The sequence below is a fragment of the Callithrix jacchus genome, chromosome 15 (genome assembly GCF_049354715.1).
Source record: "Callithrix jacchus isolate 240 chromosome 15, calJac240_pri, whole genome shotgun sequence".
In the NCBI taxonomy this organism is placed as follows: Eukaryota; Metazoa; Chordata; class Mammalia; order Primates; family Cebidae; genus Callithrix; species Callithrix jacchus.
In genome coordinates this window covers 38414869-38435097 of record NC_133516.1, presented here as the reverse complement: position 1 = coordinate 38435097, position 20229 = coordinate 38414869, and the positions used below count along the sequence as shown (strand labels likewise).

Genomic DNA, 20229 nt, shown 5'->3' with positions numbered 1-20229 from the left:
ATCAGCAAAGAGCATTACCGAGAAATCCAATAGGGTAGTGATGACATTCAATTTTATTTGTACCAGGAATGCACAGATGGCTGGAGTTAGCAGCTATTCATTTTTAGCACATATCTCTCATTATTGTTAGTGGGAATTACACAGGCCTATCAAAGGGGGAAAATAGAGGAGAGTCTGTAGTATCAAATAAACATGTATCATTTTTGTACAAAGGTCACATACTTTGAATAATTCCTTTCTGTAATTGTAACTTCTAATTATTAGTTTATTCTTGCTGAATTTGTATGTTGTCATGGTGTTTTTAATGGCCTGAAGAAAAGCATTTCAGCAAACTGCACAGGTCTGAGACTTATAATTAGTCATTGCAGCTTACGGGCTCTTATTTGACTAGCTCAATTGAGATGTGTTTTTACATAAAAGTTCCCCTTGATTAATTGCCCAGGAAATGCCTTCAGTTCATAGAGATTTGTAAATCTCTATCATAAATATTCTATTCCCAACAATTTGTTCAATGAGAAACCTTTGATTCTTTTTCTGAATCATCATGTTTTCGGGTGTTGCCAGGAGTTTTCTTGTAATCAATTTCCTTCAAAAAACAATATAGAAAATAAACGCCAACAGCCAGGGAAACTATTGTTCCTTGTCATTTCACTTCTGCATTTGAAATGTAAGCCAATACCTTAATTTTCTAGATGATCCATATTAAAATGTAATGTTAAGAAATGAAAAAAAAAAAAAAGAAAATCAAGTAATTAAAAATATAAGGAAAAGAGGATTTGAGTTCACTATGATACAAAAAGTTCTTAATAATTTGACCACATTATTTTTGAATGGTATTGGTTTTGTGGTAAATTACGCAGTCTGTGGTATGGCGTAATTTATACTGAATGGAAGTTTACTTCTCATTCTATAGGATGGAAAGTTCAAGATCAGGAAGCTGGCATCTGGTGAGGGCCTTCTTGCTGCTTCATTCCATGGTGAAAGGCAGAAAGGCAAGAGAGGGCAAGAGAGTACAACAGAGACAGCGAGAGGGGGCTGAACTTGTCCTTTCATATGGAACCCACTCCCAGGACAACAGCATTAATCCATTCATAAGGACAGTGCCCCCATGACTCAAACACTTCCCATTAGGCCCCCACCTTCCAGCATTGCTGCACAGGGGATCAAGTTTCCAACTTATGAACTTTGTGGGGCACATATAAACCACAACAGATAAAATGTTGCTTTGTTCATGGGTTGGGCTTTGAAGATGTTGATTTTTTAGGGGTTTTCAGTTTCTTCAGTTGGGAAAGGGGAAAGTTTTTCTTGTAAATTTCTTCTTTGAAGGAAGATTTTTTATTTTATAAGGTACAATAAGAAATAATTAAGGATGTATAACAGAAAAAGGGACTAATAGTAATCAAAATCACTGCATGGGCTGAGAAATATGAGGTTGAGACACTATTATCAGCAAAACACCTACTTTTTGCAAATCAATTCCCTTTTTTCTGCTTTATCTTAAATCTAAATGAAATATTTTTCATATTCAACTAATTAATATTGATGTTTTTCTTATTAGAGTAAAAATTTTGGCTATTACCTGCTAGTGTAGAAAAGTCAGTCTATATTATATTACTTGAAATTATTTCTCATTTCTAAATTATGCTACAGCTTCATTTAATAAAGAGTTATCCATATATTATCCCACAGGAATTTTCAAAAACTTTAGTTATTTCTCAAACCTCAGCCATTCACTGATAAACAGTTTCCTTAGATGCTATATGAAGAATGTTAGAGTAAACTTACTCCTATCTGTCTTTTTCAAGGTGTATCAGATGGCTTTTAGTAATTGCAATGCCTATGTCATACAGAAGACAATGCCTATGTGTAAAAGAGAGATGCCCTCTCAACCACCGTTTAAGGATGTTTGTGTGTGTGAAATATAAATATAAATATATATGTATGCATGTGATTTTGGGTGTGTGTGTGTGCGTGCACGCATGCCCTCTGATGTGAAAAATTGGGTATTTACTGAGTTTTCTGTGGTGAGAAGAAAGAAAGCACTTGGAACAGCCCATGGTGGGTGGGAGTCATGTAGCTTTGGATAAACAGTCTTAGAGCTGGCCAGTGAGTTTTTTCTTTTTAGTAGTAGGATTATCCTGGTTAGCTCTGAAAATAGGGAATTAGCAAGTATGGTAAATCAGAAGTATTCAGTTAGGAAAATGACATGAATTTCGGAGTCTTATAGATTGGGGTGGCGCTCCAGCATTGCCTCCCGCTAGCTGGATCAGCCCTCTAAGCAAGTTGCTTTCCTGCTCTTCCTCATTTTTCTGGTCTATGAAATATCTTTGTCATTAGATTGTCATGAGGATTAAATGAGGTGTGTATACAACATGAGCATTGTCTAGTCCAAAGAGATGCTGATCAAATGCTGCATTCTATGGCATACATGCTTATGCACCTGAGTTGGAGATCCTAGTGGCTGCTCTGTGGATTTTAGATGGGATGACATTCCTAAATGTTGGGCTACCCTGTCCCTGGGAACTCTAGAAACACTGCCATCAAGGCGAAAACTAGAGAGGGCATGAAAAACTGTGGGTGCCCACGATTTTTATGAATCCCACTAGGTAAATATGGAAAATTATGTCAGTTGAGAAAATAGGCTTGGTCAAGAAGAGGGAAAGTTTATGTTCCAGGGAACAGGAATCTACACATGGGCTCTCCAGGCTTATTTGTTCCTAGCCCCTTGTTTTTTGGTTTTGTTTTATTTTTTGGTAATTTTATTAACATACCCTAGAGCTAGTACTGGGAGAACGCTATTTGGAAACCACTGAGTTAGGAAAAACATGTCATCAAGTGAAAATGAAACAGGTAGCATTTTAGCAGTGGATTTTGGAAGGGGTTAATTGTATTGAGGCAATTGTGTGGGGAAGTGGTTTGTTCTGTCTTCTCATTTAATCAGGGGGAAGTAGTTTACACCCTCTTTGCTGATAATTCTGGAACTTTGCTATCCTTCATTGATTTTTGCTTCATCCACCACCCACCACCGATTCTGTTTTACTCATTCACATCAGACTAAGAGAAGAGGTTTGAGTTACAAGAAGAAGAGTGGAAAGATCAGCCATTTATTTTTGTAATGTGTTGTCATGGGGATAAATACTTGGGAAAGTGTAAGGATGCATAAATTACTGTAACCCCTCGTTGACCATAAGTTAAGCCTTCCAGATGCTTTAAGTTGTATTAATGAAAATAGTTTGGAAGAAGTTTGGGACGTTGGAAAAATGAAGCCTGTTAGGTAGATACTAATGTGAATAGTCCCTAAGAACTGTTTGAAATGGCCAGTAAAAGCATTATGAAATATTTAGAAAGAAAAGCACACACACAAAAATAAAACAAATGTTTAAGAAATTTAAAAAAAATAACTAACATATAATATGGATCTTGGTTAATGTTCAAATCAGTGCTGGCCAATAGGGTAGCCATGAGCTACATTAGGCTACTTAAATTAGTTAAAATTAAATAATATTTAAAAATCACTTTTACAGTTGAACAAGCTGCTTTTTAAGTTTCCAATAGCCACATGTGGCTTGTGGCTAGCCTAGAAGATTTCCATAATTACAGAAAATATTACATATGAGAGACAGATTCTGATGTGGTCCCATGATCTCTACCCCTGGTTTTCACACCCTTGTATGATCTCCACTTGAGTGTGGGCAGGTCTTGTAACTTGCATCTAGCTGATAGAATATGGCAAAGGTGATGGATAACATTCCCTTGAATAGGGTATGTCACATGGCAAAGGTGATGGAATGCCACTGCCATGATTATGCTATATTATATGAAACTTAATCTCAGCAGACTGAAGAGATTATCCTGCTAGCGTCAGAAAATCAAACAGCCATGTTACAAACTGCTTAGGTAGAGGGCCACATGGCAAGGAACTTTGGGTGGCCTTTAGACCTGAAAGAAGCCTTCAGTCTCTAGCTAACACACAGTTAAAAGCTGGGAACCTCAGGCATAGAGCTGCAAGGAAAGGAATCCTGCCAACAACCTGAATGAGCTTGGAAGCACATTATTCCCCAGTTAAGCCTGCCAATGAGAATTGCAGTCTAGCTGAGACCCTGATTTCAGCCTCGTAAGACTATGAACAGAGGGACCAACTAAGCTGTGCCTGGACTTCTGACCCACAGAAGCTGTGAGATAATAAATAATTGTTGTTTTAGGCTGCTAAGTTTGTGGGAATTGTCATGCAGCAATATAAATCTAATTCGGTGCTGGTCTAAATTATCTTTGGATTGGTCAATAAGCCACACCTCAGACCAGATCCTAAAGAGTATATAAGTTGCTTTATTGGAGCTGGTGCTTTGCCTACCTCACAGGAAAAAAAAAAAAAAGATTCCTTTCAAAAGGAAATGTTTAGACCTAGTTAGTTAGTATGTTCCATCTACTTTTGTGGCAAACGCCTCAGTAATGTACAATAATACTTTATTATTGCTATATAGCATAATAGATGCCATGATCTTTGGCAGCATCAAAACAGTAGTTCAAATTCTACTTCCCTAAGTTTTTAACTATATGACGTTGGGCATATTATATAGCCTGTTTAAACCTCTGCTTCTTCATCTGTAAAATGGGGATAAAGTGCCCTCCATGTAAGGACGTGGTTTCGTTTCTCTGAGATTATATTTTTACAGTGCTTAGCATGCATCTGATACATACTCTAACATTTGAAAATGGAGGATGCTTTTATTATTTAACGATGTTTTAAAATTGATTTTCGATAGCAAATAATATAAACTCCAACACATTACTTCCATACTCTAATTTGGAAAATCATCATGTAAGATTTTTATCTTCTTACACTTCCATTTTATTTTATGCCTGGACCGCTGCAGCCCAATCTCAGATTGGATGCATTAAAAATAGATCTTGCATACACGAAGTGCCCCTTGTGCTCATAGGCTGCCTCGGCTGTATACTGTCTGGGCAAATCGCCCTCAACCTCTGGCCAGACTGTGGAATGTTGGTTTCCTCCAACATTAGCCCCTGGGGGGTCAATTTTCACAGTTTCCATATGTTTTTATATTGCTCCAAACTGTAAATACAGCTGACACCCTACCAAATTGGCCCTAATGTGCCTGTGTCTAACAGTGGTGTCGTAGGCTTTTAGAATGATACAGTACTCCATGGAATTGGGGCAATTATATGAATGTTTTGTTTTTAAAGTGTTCAGATTCCATTTTTTAATTTGAAAAGAGGTGAATGATGTGCAAAGAGGAGATATGAGGTGGGAACAGGGCAGGAGTTTTAATCTTATGTCTTGCCCGGTCTTGGGTTTGCCCCTCTGGTCCTGAAGCTGTCCTCAAATCGGTTACCTGATGTCTGTATTGTCCTTGCCCTTTTGTCCTTCTCTTACAAAAAGAGAAGGTTCTGTTGAGCTTCTGTTTTTATCTTCACTTGTTCTGTCATCTCCAGACTTTTTGTCTTAGATTCAGTCTGTTTGTACAGGAAGAAGAACCAAACTCATTATGATACACTTAGGTTCCAGGATGTGAAGTACAATACATGTTTCTGCTTGTGGGGCTACATCCATCCATAAAACCTTATAATTTGTTCAAAAGGAGATAACCTTGAGATTAATGGGTTCAGAGAATAGAAATTAACAGGGAAATTGCAAGGTTCCCTGGTTGGTTTTCTGTTCTTTGTAGTTGGGTCCTTGTTTCAATAACTGTTGCTGCACGGTGACATTTAAGCTGTTGAACCTTCACAGTCCATCCTCAAGCTCTTCTTGTGGAAAGCTAATATTCCCAAATAATGACCTCATCTGTATCTAGTTCTCTAATAATCAACCAAGCTACCGGCCAGGGGTGTCCTATGAAGTTTGGAGTGGTATGTTTTAAAGTGGCTTAACTACAGAACAGGTATAGTATCCTGAGATTTCTCATTTGTCCTCCTTAGAGCTTTTAGGGTTGCTTTGGGGAAGAGAAAGCAGGATAGTGGTGGGAAGGAACTCTGCAGCATTCTGCATAGTTGGTTGGCATAGCACAGAGACTAAGAGTTGGAGATAGTCTTTGGAGCCAGAATGATTGAGAATCCTGGCTTTGATACTCACTAGCTCTGTAACTTTCAACTGTTCCCTCATCTGCAAAAGGAATAAATAAATAGAACCTACCTAGTAAGGCTGTTGCGAGAATTAAGTTAATATATGTGAAGTGCCTAGAGCCCATCATGTGATGTCACAAAGTAAGTAATATGAGCATTTGCTGCTATGATGATTATTGCCTCATGTTCCAGACCAGGGTTCAGCAAATTCTGGCCCACAGGCCAAATCTGACCCTGCTACTTGTTCTTGCAAATAAAGTTTTATTGGAACACAGCCATGCCTGTTAGTTTATATATTGTCTGTGGCTACTTTTGTAATACATGACAAAGTAGAGGAAAAGTTGAGTAGTTTGACAGAGGCCATATGGCCTGCAAAATCTAAGCTATTTACTATCTGGCCATTTACAGAAAAAGATTGCTGACCACTATTCCAGACGTTGGAAAGACTTTCTCAGCAGCATAAAATGAAAACAAGTCATCAGTCTGCTGTGAACTATGTAGATTTTAAAAATCATCTGGTGAATACAAATTAAATTCGGAAAGAGTTACCCAGGTTTTTTTTTTCTTTTTTGACCTCAGCTCTTGGATTTTCAGTTTAATTTTGAAGATGATCTTGCTAAAAATGAGAACTCCAGGTTGTCATTGTTAGCACCAGCTAATAATACTCATTAGTGTTCATCATCACTGACTGCCCTGAGGACATAGGCCTTGGCATGTCAGGGCGCAAATGGATTTCCAGTGTGGCGTTGGGGAGGAGAATGAGATACGACTTGGATGGTAGGAGTTAGAAGATCTGGTAGAAGTCAATGTAAAGAATCAGTTCAGGATTTTTTTTTTTTATTTCATTGACAAGGAACTGACATTTGTTTTATGAAATTGAATTTTTTTAATAGAAAGTACCTTTCTGAAAACAGATGTGAAAAAGCAATCTTACTTCATGTAAATCCCTAGATACACATTTGTAAATAATTTTAAGAAAGCATGTGGCAAAAAGGGGAACTTCTTTTATACTTCGAACAAAGAGAGGGCCAGTTTCAGAAATAAATTAAATTGTCACCAGTGAAAACCTGTTGGTGGCAATGGACTAGGCATTGTGCTAGCTGTTAGTGTAGAGAAGACAAGAAGAAAGATGTGATCACTGTACAGAGGGGCCTATAGCAGAACAAGGAAGACAAGAAAGGATCAGAAGTATGGTAAGTTCATGGCAAGGCAGGGATGGTGTGATTTGGGAGGTAGTAACAGGAGGACCTAAGTTTCTTGATAGGCCAAGACAGCTTCCAGAGGGCATCATGTTTATACTGGGGAGAGAAAATAAAGGTGACTTATCAGTGATGAAGGAAGGGGCAGGGTGGAGGTGAGGTAAACAGTTTCTAGAAGAGGAAATGACTTATTCAGAGACCCTGAGGACAGTAGGACTTGGCATGTCAGGGTGCAGATGGAAAACTAGTGTAGCTTGAGGGAGTAGGATGAGATAAGACTTGCACGGAGGAGTTAGATCTGGTAGAAGTCAATGTGAAGACACATGGATCTTTTGCTGAGGCTCGACTGAAGTGGCGTGTTCTCGGCTTACTGCAACTTCTGCCCTGCCAGGATTCAAGCGATTCTCCTGCCTCAGCCTCCTGAGTAGCTGGGATTATAGGTGCCTGCTACCACACCTGGCTAATTTTTGTATGTTTAATAGAGACAGGGTTTTGCCATGTTGGCCAGGCTGGTTTCGAACTCTAGACTTCAGAGTGATCCACCCTCCTCAGCCTCTCAAAGTGCTAGGATTACAGGCATGAGCCACCGTGCCCAGCCGACACATGGATGTTTTTATAGGAAGTGGAGATCCAATGAAAAGTTTTTCCAGGGAGGAAGTTATAATCAATTTGTCTACTTTCTGCTACCCTACAGAGAGTGGATTGTGTGGACAGTTGGAGCCAGCATCCTCATCCAATTTGGAGATGATGGTAGCTTGATCCAGAGAGAACATGGATAGGACTTATTCCTTCACTCCAGTGAATGTCTGGGGGTGGATTCCTGCTTGTCTGGTGGTGGAATAGTCCATAAGGAATTCAAAATATAAATAAATACGTGATTACAAATTGGCTGAGTATGGTGAAGCAAGTACATGGGGTGCTGTCAGAGATTCTGTAATAGGAGGGGCATCCTTGCATTTGATGCCCAGAAAAGGGCCCTCTGAGTAGGCATTACTTCAACTAAGAGACTTAAAGGGTAAAAGTCAGTTGTGGGAGGAGTGATGGCCATGGAGAGGAATTCGACAGGGAGAATAGCCTGTGCCTATACCTTCTGGTGGGAAGGAGCTGCTGTGCTATTGCAACTGAAAGGAGGCCGAATTCCTGATTCTGGGGCTAATGGTGAGAATGGTGTGAGATGAGACTGGCCAGCAAAGTTCACAGGTGTGCAGTTTTATTTTTTGGGAAAAGGGAAGCTGTTGGAAGGTTGTATGCCACCAAGGATGTGATGGGACTTACTTTAAAACAGTCAGTCTTGCTGTTGGATAGAGAATGGATGAAAAAGGAAGGAAGATTGGAAGCAAGGAGACCAGGGAGGAGAGAAGAGAAATGTGATCCAGGCAAAATGTAATGGTAGCTTTAGCTCTCATGGAAGCAGTAACATTTCCCTGTTTGCACTCCTGTGCTGTTGGCTCTGGGGAGGGCTTTGAGACTTGAGGTGGATATGTAGAGCCACAACATACTGAAACGGGATATTTTCAGGCAGGCAAGATGGCAGAGGAACCCTGCTTTGGACCCTCCTGGAGGTGCATCTGCCACCAGCTTTGACCAGTAGGCCAGGAATCCTGAGCATATCATCCAGTCAACAGTGAGAGGGATGTAGAATGTGACAAATTATTCAGTGCTTAACAATGTGAGAAGTAACCATCCCAGGACTACTATTCTCAGACCTACATGACCACCCTGTGCTCTCTGGCTCACCAGACCTTGATGAGAGGCCAAGTGATAAGAAATTTATTTGGTAAATAGTAAATCAGGGCCAGACTTGTTAGTTAATCATGTGGCCCTGACATCTGTGTGTGGTCTTCTCAAAGGAAGAACATCTTATTATTAGATGCCTGTGGATTGAACATTGAGTTCTCAAGAAGATGCAAAAGCTGCTTTGTCTTTTCCCTTGGAGTTTCCTGTGGGCTCATGCCAATCCTACCAAGTCCATCAGGAGGGGGCAGGAGGACATTTTGCAGTAACCCAAGATCTCTCTGCTCTCTATCCCTGGGGTCTTCCTGAATAGGCTCTACCATCTCTTAGCACTGGGTTTCACTTGCTGGATTTCGTTCACATTTGAGGTGGTGTTACATCCATATTTGGGGGAGGTTTCAGGATCAGAATATGGGAGAGTGTTTGAAGGAGTCAGCCCTTCAGAACGTCCCCCAGAGTAAAATTTCTACCGGGAAAATAAACCCTTGTCTTGCTAATTGTGACTTTCTGCTGTGTAACTTGCTAAGATTGTTCCCAAGGTTTTCTTGGCTCAGGTGAGAAAGTCAATGATGAGTGTAGTGGGGCAGTGGATAAATACTCTAGAAGCAGGTTGGGGCAAGAGGATCAGGGTCTTGATGGCGGCAGTGGCCCATCTGGAGTGGCTGCCAACAAGGAGCGAAGATATCGGCTGCAGCTGGGGAGGCACGGCTGGGGTTACATGCTCTGTGGGTCCAGAGGGATCCAAGAACAGGCTGGAGCCCTGCCCTCTACTAAGCTGGCAGAGCGAGAGCCCCCACTCCTGTGCACAGCTGCAGCTGCCCAGCTGTGGCTCTGGACCCATGCATCCCTGTGCTCTTAGGGTCTGGGAAGCCCCCAGTGCCCACATGCTCAGAAGTGCCTATTCTTACTCCCTGTCCTCTTCCCAATTCTGGTGCCTGCTCCTGTATGGAGCAAAGTTGTGGCCAGGCCTGGGTGCTACCGCAACCTGGCAAGGTGTGCACATGCTCAAGGCAGCACTGACACTCCAGCTTCCTGTCGCCTCAGCCCCCTCTGGACTTTGGTGCTGACAAGCACAGGTGGGAGGCCGGGGTGCTGAGAGCAGCTTGGCATGGGCCTGCAGGCAACCCTTTACATGAATATCTTGAGCACTGTGGACAGCATGTTGATGGTGGCAGGAGGCAGACAGTTTTCTGGGCAGAAAGGGACAGATCCCTGGTGAAGCCCCACCTTCAAGCCAGGGACAGATTGAAGCCTGGGGGCTGGGCTCCCTGTCTGGTTGGAATGTGAAGCCTGGAGTGAGAACTTATGATGCCTTTTCTGGGCCTGCCCATGGCCACTCATGGACCAATCAGCATGAACTTTCTCCCTTCTGAGCCCATAAAAACCCTGGACTCATCCAGACTCACACTGATGTTGGGTCTGCCAGCTACAGGAAGGAGTACCCACTTTGGGTCTCCTCGACTCTTCAGGACAACCTCTCTGTGGATAGGAGCTACCTACCACGAGTCTCCTCTCTGCTGAGAGCTGAACAGTCATCAAGATGACCTGCCTGTGGAAATGAGCTACCCATTTCAGGTCTCCTGAGAGCTCTTCCGTCACTTAGTGAAGTACCTCTTCACCTTGCTCACCCTCCAGTTGTCCATCTGCTTCATTCTTCCTGGAAGCAGAACAAGAACTTGGGACCCACTATGGTGGGACTGAAAGAGCTGTAACAGAAACAGGATTGAAACACACCCCCTGCTCACTACATAGTGGGCGGTGAGAAGGAGAGAAGAGCTGGGGCCCTTTGGGAAGCTCAGACCTAGGCTCTCCCCTTGCCAGGGTGGTGGCACCCTGTCTGGGGCTCTGTGGTTCTTGGTGTCTCCAAGCTTCCAGTTACCACCACGTTCCCTGGTGCCTGCAATGGAAGTTACTTGTGGTATACCTGGTCTAGCTGCAGCCTCACACAGGGCAGGCACCTGGAGCTGCCCACCCTGCTGCAGCTGGCACACCTGGTTATATGCAGTAGCTTGACCCCATGCTTGCTCACACACCCCTTGTCACTCCGTGCCTGGCTTGCCCTTGGCAGGCATGGGATCTGGGATGGTAGTGTGAGCCGAGACCAGCCTGCTGGGCCACATGGTTGGAACAAACCCATTTTGTTTGTGGGTACAAGCAAAACCCAAGCAGGGGTTTTGCCGGCCACAGAGGTTTCCAGCTGGCAAAACAACACCCTAAGGATCCTGTGACACTGTCATTTATAAAGACTCACTGTGTGCCAGGGACTATTTGAAGGGCCTTAGGTTTATTAAATCATTTAATGTCCCCATTTCCTAATGAGGTAATTTGGCCAGGATCACAGACTTGGTAAGGAATGCTGCTGCAATAAGAATGCAGCTGACCTGGCAACGAAGCCCTTGGTCTTCGGCGTCTTACTGCACTGCCTTTCGGCCCCCTTGGTCACATACGATTCAGTGTTTTATCAGGCAGAGCAAGGAATAGGAACATCTCCCCCAAGGAGGGTTTTGCTAGTGTAGCCTGATGCTATAAGGCAGAGGCTAAAATTGTCTTTGCCCCTAGAAAGTTCTACTTCTCAAGTTTTCAAATCTGAGCACTCCCTTTGACACCTTTCTTTAGCTATCTTATGCTATGTTTTCAGGTTCTGGATGTGTCCTGCTGGCCTGATAAATGACAAATGATGTCTTTTTCAAGTATGCTGGCATTGTGAGATTTAACTAAGGGTGGCTTTGTTTCTGGGTCCTTGTGTAGCCCCAAGCACCACAGAGGAGGTGGAAGGCATGATGTTACTCACTTCCAGAGAGCAAGGGCCATTGTTAGGGAGAGGAGGAAGAATAAAGCAAGGAGGGAAGCCAAGGCAGAAAATGTGGGGATGTGGGCTTGGACATCCTGCTGCATGGCTTTGACAAGGACTTACACAGTTGACCATGTTCAAATCTAGTAGCCAAACAGCTGCGCTGTTCTTGAGTGGCTGCCACAAGGTGCAAAGTCCACGAGATCTGGCTTGTCCTGGAGCTAAGTCTTCAGACCTTGGTCTGGCTTCTGACTCTTTGCTGGGAGGAGAGTTGGGTTTGAGTTCCACAGCAGGCCGTATCCTTTCTCTTCCTGGAAAGGACATCATGCTCATGACATTTAGCTATAAAAAATCCTTAGAGTATTTATGAAATCTTTCTAAAATTTATAACTTTGCTGGAGTACCAAATGGTATTTACAAGCCTCAAAAAATGGAATAATCTCAGTGGTTACAAGTCAGAGCTTCTATTATTGAAAATTCTGCATGCAATGTGCATTGTCAGCTTCCATTGTGTGTGTGTGGCCCAGCTACTTGAGCAGTCATTGCAGGAACCCAGCTTACTTACCCATGGTTGTCATGAGCTTCCTGCAATGCTTCCATTAGGATAACCTGCTAGGAATGTAACTCGGCTCATTATTAAGGAAAGCACAAGTGAGAGCTAAATGTGTGACATAAAGCATTCAATAATGCATTCTAAAGTCTGTTGTTTGAGGTATTTGGAATACCTGCTGTTCTGAAATGGATAACAAGACACTAAATATGTGTGCACAATATTGCACAAGACATGATTACACTCTTCTTATTGTAAGCTAAGAGTGAAACAGTGAATGTGCTGCGGTCTGTTCTAAGCATTTTACCAGTACTAACTCATCAATCCTATGAGTTAGATACAGTTATTGTTTTTGTTTTATATGTGAAGAAGCTGAGGCACAAAGGTTAGGTTAGGAAGTTTGTCCGTGGCCAAACTTCCTAAGTCAGCTAGAAATGGCAGACTTCTATTGGAAGCCCAGGCAGTCTGATTCCAAGGTTTATGCTATTAGCTACTGCTGTCCCTAGAAGATTCATATGGCCAAGAGATAGTCTTTTGTGGGATTCTACCATTTTACACTTGCAGTTAAACATATATCCACTTATTTGTCCAAGAGAAATGAATGCATATATCCACAAAAAGACTGGCATAAGAACGTTCATTGCAACTTTATCCTTAACAGTAAAAGAAAATGAAACAGTTCAAATATTTATTAACAAGGAAATAGCTACTCAAACTATAGTGTATTTATATAATGGAATAGTACTCAGCAATGAGAAGCAATGACCTAATACACACAACAATATAAATAAATCTTAAACCTTTATGCCAAGTGAAAGAAGTCAGATACAAAAGTATAGGTACCACATGATTCTATGTATATAAAGTTCAACAGCAAGCAAAACAAATCCATCTAGATAAAGATTAGAGTAGTGCTCACTTCTGGTAAGAGGGGAGGGCCATGAGGCTGAGTGATAGCATGCTCTTTATTTTGATTTGTCAAAAACCTTTGACTTGTACACTTAATATTTATGCATCTTCTTGTATGTATTTATACTCCACTTACACACACACATACACACCCATACAGTATAAGTTGAAGATCTCATTTCCTCCCAAACCTATTCTCTTCTTCCTTATGACCACTGTTTTTATGGACTGGTGTGGAGTTTCCAGGAGTTTCCATTTACCTGCATGTGTGTCTATATACATCCAAATAGGTATTCATATTTTAACTTAAATAAGATCAGACTATTTGTCTTACTTGTATTTCTACTACCTGCTTTCTTTTTTGAGTAATAGTGAATGTGCTGTGGTCCATGTCCATACTGCATTTTGCCTTAATCTTTTTAGCTAGCCTAATTTTATATTATGAATATACTTAATTTCTTCAGTTTCCTTCTGATGGATGATTAGGCAATTTTCAAATTTTTACTTTTACAGTCGTAATGGAAATGTTTGTGTATATATATGCATACATATTTTTGCACTTGTACAAGCACTTTTGTAGGCTATTTTCCTTGAAGAAGGGTTTGCTTGGGCAAAAGGAATGTATGCTTTGGTGGAAATTGCCAAATTGATTTCCAAAAATACTTTTTTTAACTATGCTTTTCCTGATCAATATGAGAGCTAGATTCCTGCATCCTTTCCAACAATGAATATTACCAATCTTTAAAGGTTTTTAAGAGCAGATGGGTAAAAAAGTGACATGTTTTTGTTTCTACTGAGATTTTAAAAGAAATTTTGATTTTTCTCCTTGTTTTGCAAATATTCGGGCACATGCACTTGGACAAGCATATGATTCTCCTGTCCTGCTATCCTAGCTATGTAATTCTAGAGGTCTCAGAGTCTGACACGTTCTCACCAGCAAGTTAGAGAACATTTTATTCTTAGAATTTGACAGATTATTCTAGTGAAAATGGCAGGATTCTGTTCTCTCTGACATGCTTTCTTAATATGGTAGTCATCGTTGACCTTGACACCTGTTGGAAATTTTTTATTTAATGCAAATTCCTTGATGGTGACTGACTTTTGAAAAATGACATGCCTTGTTTTATGAAACTAGTAAATTTAAGTTAAACATTGAAAACTAAACTTACTGCTATATTTTCCAAGTACTTCTTTTGCCATAATTGTTTTTATCTTTTTAAAATTTGCATTTTGCATATATTTTTCATGCTGGTTTTTCTGGAGAAAAAATTCACCCCAAAGAAACTTTTTTTTAAAAAATCATAGAGCAGCTCAGTTTCTGGCAGAGCCTTGCCAAGTGGTTGGGGGTTTGGTAAATGGTGATACTTACTTCTGGGGCAGGATAGCAAGAAGGTATAACAGTCTTCACAACCAGGGGTCTTACCTTTTAGATTTTGGAGACATTTGAAAGCTGTTCCTAATCAGTGTGGGTGTACTTCTGCAGGTAGGGGAAGATGTGGTGACTGATAGGTCACTTATAGATTTTATTCTTACAAATCCTATAGTTGTTGCTAGCAAAAATTACTGTGGTCATTTTTTCACTGAGCATCTGTGGGGGCATTTTCTCTTCTCTTAGAGATCTAATCATTTTCATGACTCCTCTGCCTGCCTCACTCATAAATTGCCATTTTAACCTGTGTTTCAGGAAGCCTTAGGGCTTCCCTAAGAAGTACTTGAGAGAGGAGTTGTCTGGTAGTGAAGCTCTGCTTACCTGTTCCACTCCACTCCTTACTTCTTTCCTACCTGTGCCAGAGCAATTCTTCTTTTCCTTTTTGACTTTCAAGTAAGCATTAGGTAGCAGAAAGCTTTCAACTGCTAGAAATATCTTTGAAAACCATGGCACTACTTCAGGGGAGTGTGCACACTTTATATGTAGCCTTTGTTCCATGTTTTATATGTTGTCTTTGTTCCATGTACAAAGACAAGATGATCATTCTCATCACCTTGCTCTGCATCTTTCTAATTGGCTCAAATCCTAAGCAGGGCCATTCAAAATCCAACTTTCCTTTTTCAATCACTGGTGGTCTTAAATAAGGGAGTGTTTGAAGGAATGGCTGGAAAAAGGCCTCCAGCACAATGTCAAAACTTCAGTTCCCCATTTTTCTTAGCCACTTATTCTTAATGCAGGAAGCTTTAAGGGACATGTGGGTTAGGAATTTCCTTTTTTGTTTGGGATTGAGAAAAACATTGCAGTATCCCTGAAAATAAGGTCTCTGTGTTCAGACTGTTCCAAGAACGTTGCGGGAGTCCTTTCACTATGTAAAAGATGTTTGTAATAATAATCTGTATTTGTCACCCATACTTGGTGCAGGGAACTTAAATCAGTTGCTTCTATTTAACAGTGTAAAGTAATAAAATTGTTTCCTTATAAAAATGCCCACTAATTAAACAATCACACTAATCATACTGACCTCTCCATTACATTCTGTTACTGAGCTCTGCCCTTATTTCCTAAGGAACTGGAAAATGTGCCTGCCCTAGGTTAGTATGGGCTTTGGAAATATGGTCTCCTCATTCAACTAGAAAGCAAGAGGTCATTCTTACCATCTTTATAGTAACCACAAGATAATTTCCTCAACGTGGATTAGTATGCAAGTTTGACTTGGTGGCTTCATGTGTATACATTACTGTATCAGGTAAAAATGGGGAAATATCAGACAAAAATTATGTAATTTAAAGACTAACAAGATGGTTATTCTATCATACTTTATATCCTCCTATTAAGTGCAATAATATTTAAATCATGGCCTCAGTTAGTGGAAATATAAGAAACCAAAGTGTTCAGAATATATATATATGTATATGCATATATATTTATGTGTGTGTATATATATATAGTGTATGTGTATAGTGTGTGTTTTAGAGATGAGACCTCACTATATTTCACAGGCTGGACTCTAACTCCTGGGTACAAATAGTCCTCCTGCCTCAGCCTCCTGAGTAGCTAGGACTAGAGGCATGAGCCGCTGCACCCTCGAACTATTTTTATTAGCAGGGAGTATACTGTTAGTGCTAGATGATTCAACTAAGTAAACAATACTCTTGTGCTTCATTTGCTTGGAATGGGAGAGAGTAGGGGAGTACATAATTTATGAGGACTAGAAATAAAATTTCTTGCGGAGAGCAGTTTTCATTTTATTTTAATTGCTTCAATTTCACGTTTGCTGTTTATCATCTAGTTCTCATCTTGTTTACATTTTCAAAAGAGCTGTGTTTCTCAGTATGTTTGTTACTGAGTCAGGGCTCAGTAACAGTGGCTAACATGGCAATGCTGTGGTGTGGGGGAAAGGGATCCCAAAGGGACCCCAAATGATTCTGCTACTCGTCCCTCCTCTTGTGGTCACTGCTCCCAAGCCCTCCGTACTGCCCTCCTACCTCCTCGTGTGTTGGATTAGATTTATTATAGCTGCTGTGGACATGGTTGCCTAAATCTGTGGAATGTTTTGCTAAACGCTTCTGGTGCAATAGTCTACATTAAGCTTGTAATTCCCATTGTTGTTTTCTTTAACCCATTCTTTATCCTTAGTCTTTTACTTACTTGATCACCTTATGATTTTGCACTTTGACATCCTGTAGACTCATTAAGAACTTTTACTCCAAGCCCCAGAGCCTTATTTAACATTAAGATTAGCCAAACTGTTATTGTGTTTGAGCTAAGTGATGACAATGTATTTGATTGGAGCCTTGTAATTGTTATTTTAAAATCAAAGTAATGGATTATGATCTCAGAAAAAGAACATGATCCAAAAGAATAATAATAATAATTAGAACAGCAACCACTTAGAAGAAAATTAATGCCCTATCATGGACCAGAGGTCCTATGTGCCTCGGCCCTGCCTACCTGTGCAGTCCCGTCTTCCATCCACATTCACCCTCCCCTGGATTAGCCTCACTGAAGCCTTCCAGTTTTTTCTTTCCTGCCTTGGGAATTAAACAAGTTGTTCTCTTTGCCTGGGAGCTCCACCACTGGTGTTTCTCTTGGTTAGCTCTCACTTTGCTAGGGAGGCTTTCTTTGGCCACAGCATATAAAGACATATACTTCCACTTCACAACCTGTCCACACACGCATGTCACTGTCTCTCACAGCATGCTATTTGTTTCCTTCAATGTTAAGAAACCTAAGTTGTGTCTCCTTGGTACTTGTCCGTCTTGCCTACTGGCCTCAAGCTCCATGAGAGTGAAGATTATTCCTGTCTCATTCACCACTGCAGCCCAAGTGCCGTCCTGGCACCTGGCATTAAGTGGATGCTCAGTACATACTTGTAATTGAATGAGTGGCTTATTCAGAAGTATCTTTTTCCTGAGCCCATATCCAGATATCCTATGCTTAGTACTTCCTGAGTCTATTTGTGATAACATATGATCTTCCAGTGGTTGAATTTAACCAAGCTGTGCTGACTTTTCTCAGGCATATGAAAGATCAGAATAAGAAGGTGGCCAACCTCAAGCACAATCAACAGTTGGAAAAGAAGAAGAATGCTCAGTTATTAGAAGAAGTCCGCAGGCGAGAAGATAGCATGGCTGACAACTCACAGCATTTGCAGGTAAGCACAGGCTTCTCTTCTCAATCCCTAAATAGCTAGAGATGGACTCTCTCAGAAATGTTACCATTGTTGCCAGAAAATACACACAGAAATGCCACTTGCCTTTGCCTTGGGTCTAAGACTAACAGTGTACACCCAAGGAACCCAGTAGGTCTTTCTCAGGGTGGGTCATCATTTTCAGAATTAAAAGCCAATTATGGCATAGCCTAGAAATACAGTGCAGAGTCTTTTGGTTCCTGTACCTCACCTTAAAAAGGCAAGGGCTGTATTTATATCATTGGCAAGAAACTTAAAACATAGAACTGTCTTCCTTTACAATTTATATTTAAATTGTTTTGGAAATAGAAGAAGGCAAATGTGTGTGGATTATCAAAGAAGATATTTGGGTGAGGATACATTCAGCTGATCCCAGACTGTTTACAAAACCAGTTTTGTTTTGTTCAAGACTGTGAGGCTCAGACACAGATCATTATTCTGTCTTCTCCATGAATACAGTTATCTTTCAATGGACAGCTCTATCTTAGAAACAAACCAACTCACTGGAAACACCACTTTTTCCTCATTAACCTTCCTTATTTTTGGCGAAGGAGTGCTCCCCATGTACTTAATAAAACATTCAAGCTAAAACAGGGCATTTGCTTTGAAGTTTCTTTATTTATTCCAGTGTGCCTTTAAACAGAGCAGTTCAAGCTGGCTGGAGTTCATGTTAAATTTTGGTTATTAATTAGTGTTTTTCTCTAGTTATATATTAGGTTTCCTGCTTGGAGATAGGAGAAGTTAGATAATTTTAATATGTACTCATAATTCATCTTTTTAATTGGCCATAAGAGAAATCAGTAATTATTCCAGAGTAGGAAATACAGGAAAATACCTTGCATAAAGCATGGCACATGGAGACTAGTTAATATTTGGGTTTTTTTCTCTCTCTCTGTGTCCTAGACATGTTTTCTGGTGTCACTGAAGCCCCTTGACACTGATGCTTGATTTGGAGTGTTCACTGAGTTGTGAGACAATAGTAGGTGGGCCCAAAACTTAAAAGATGACCTGACCCTAGGGCCCACCTTGCTATGGTGTGTTATTCTATAAAACAAGAATAATAATTGCATCTGCTCCAGAGGAGTTGTGGGAGTTAAAGAGTCAAGGCATATAAATAATTTAGAATTGTACTTGGCACAGACTATGCCCAAAATAAGTGTTCATGACTAACAGTTGTTATAATAACGAGGAAAAGGCAAATGAAACATTAAAAACGATTTGTCTGCTATATGCAGAGGTATTTCTACAGTTCTAATCCGATATGCATTGAGCATCAAAGTTTTTGTCTTTTGTATATGTAGTAATTTTTTCTTTTCTAAGGACACATTTAGTTATGGAAATTAATGTCTTGTTTTGGCCCATGAACTTTTGTATAGAAATATTTTCATAAGGGGCCTTGATAACTACTTCACAGCCCTACTCATAAAAGATAGCATGGTCTGGAATTGCTTAGTTGCATTCCTGACCACCCCAAATAAAGGATAGCATTTGAAATGCAATAAAAAGTAATCACGATTAATTTTGATGAAAATGTCTCTGGTTAAGGTTAATAGAGAGTAAACCTCCCACTTTCCTGGATTGTTGAGCAGATGTGCTCAGATGTAGTAACTACTGCCTTCTGAAAACGAAACTTTCTGAAGGCACTTGAATTTTTTAATATTGCTGTTGTTTTGAGCATTTCCTGTTTATAAGTTAGCCTGTTAAGCCTTTTAAGTGTCAGTCAACCAGGATTTGGCTTGGCTGGTTGGTGGTTGTGTCATTGGCACCTGCTAATTTTGATTTATTTCATGCTAGCATTTGGTAACAGTTGGATACACTGGCTTCATGATTTCAACCAACCCAATATGTGTTATATCCAGAAAAATATAATGTAGAGTATTGCCTACAACAATAATAGCTAGTAGATCAGGCTTCAAAGAAGAGCGCCAAGAGATTCAGCCAGCTGGTATGAAAGTTGGAAACAAAGTTGAATGAAGATAGAGTGACTATGATTTTTATTGTTCAAACCAGAGCACCAGAGGCAATAGACAAAACCCATGTTACCTCAGTCAAACCTAGATATATAGCATAGTATGAAGCATTTTACAAGTCCAGTCTTCTTTATTTCTTAAATTTATAGTTTTCTGACAGAGATTACAAATTCAAATGCCTTCAGGGTTTAGGCTTTTAACATAAGAAACAGCCTTGTGTGTAGGAAAAATAATGAATGTCTGGTTCTTTCTGCCTGTTTTTTTATTGTTTATTTTTGGTAGAGATGCATCAGTTAGCAATTGCCATACTAATGTTGTTCTGTGCAACAAATTTCCCCAAAATGCAGTGGCTTTATGGTACCAATAGTTTATTCTT

The 20229-nt window shown here is 40.4% G+C and overlaps 1 protein-coding gene across 50 annotated transcripts in view; it reads left to right on the top strand.

Moving 5' to 3' along the window:
- The window catches only part of ERC2 (ELKS/RAB6-interacting/CAST family member 2), a 973896-nt gene that overhangs the window by 511608 nt on the left and 442059 nt on the right, over nt 1-20229 (top strand). For all 50 annotated transcript variants that reach the window (XR_013527394.1, XR_013527393.1, XR_013527389.1 and 47 more), the window contains one exon: nt 17712-17847. Coding sequence is in view for 29 of the 50 variants with exons in the window: in XM_035274352.3 (XP_035130243.1) it covers nt 17712-17847 (136 nt within the window). In the remaining 21 variants the exon portion in view is untranslated. The remainder of the gene's footprint in view (nt 1-17711; nt 17848-20229) is intronic.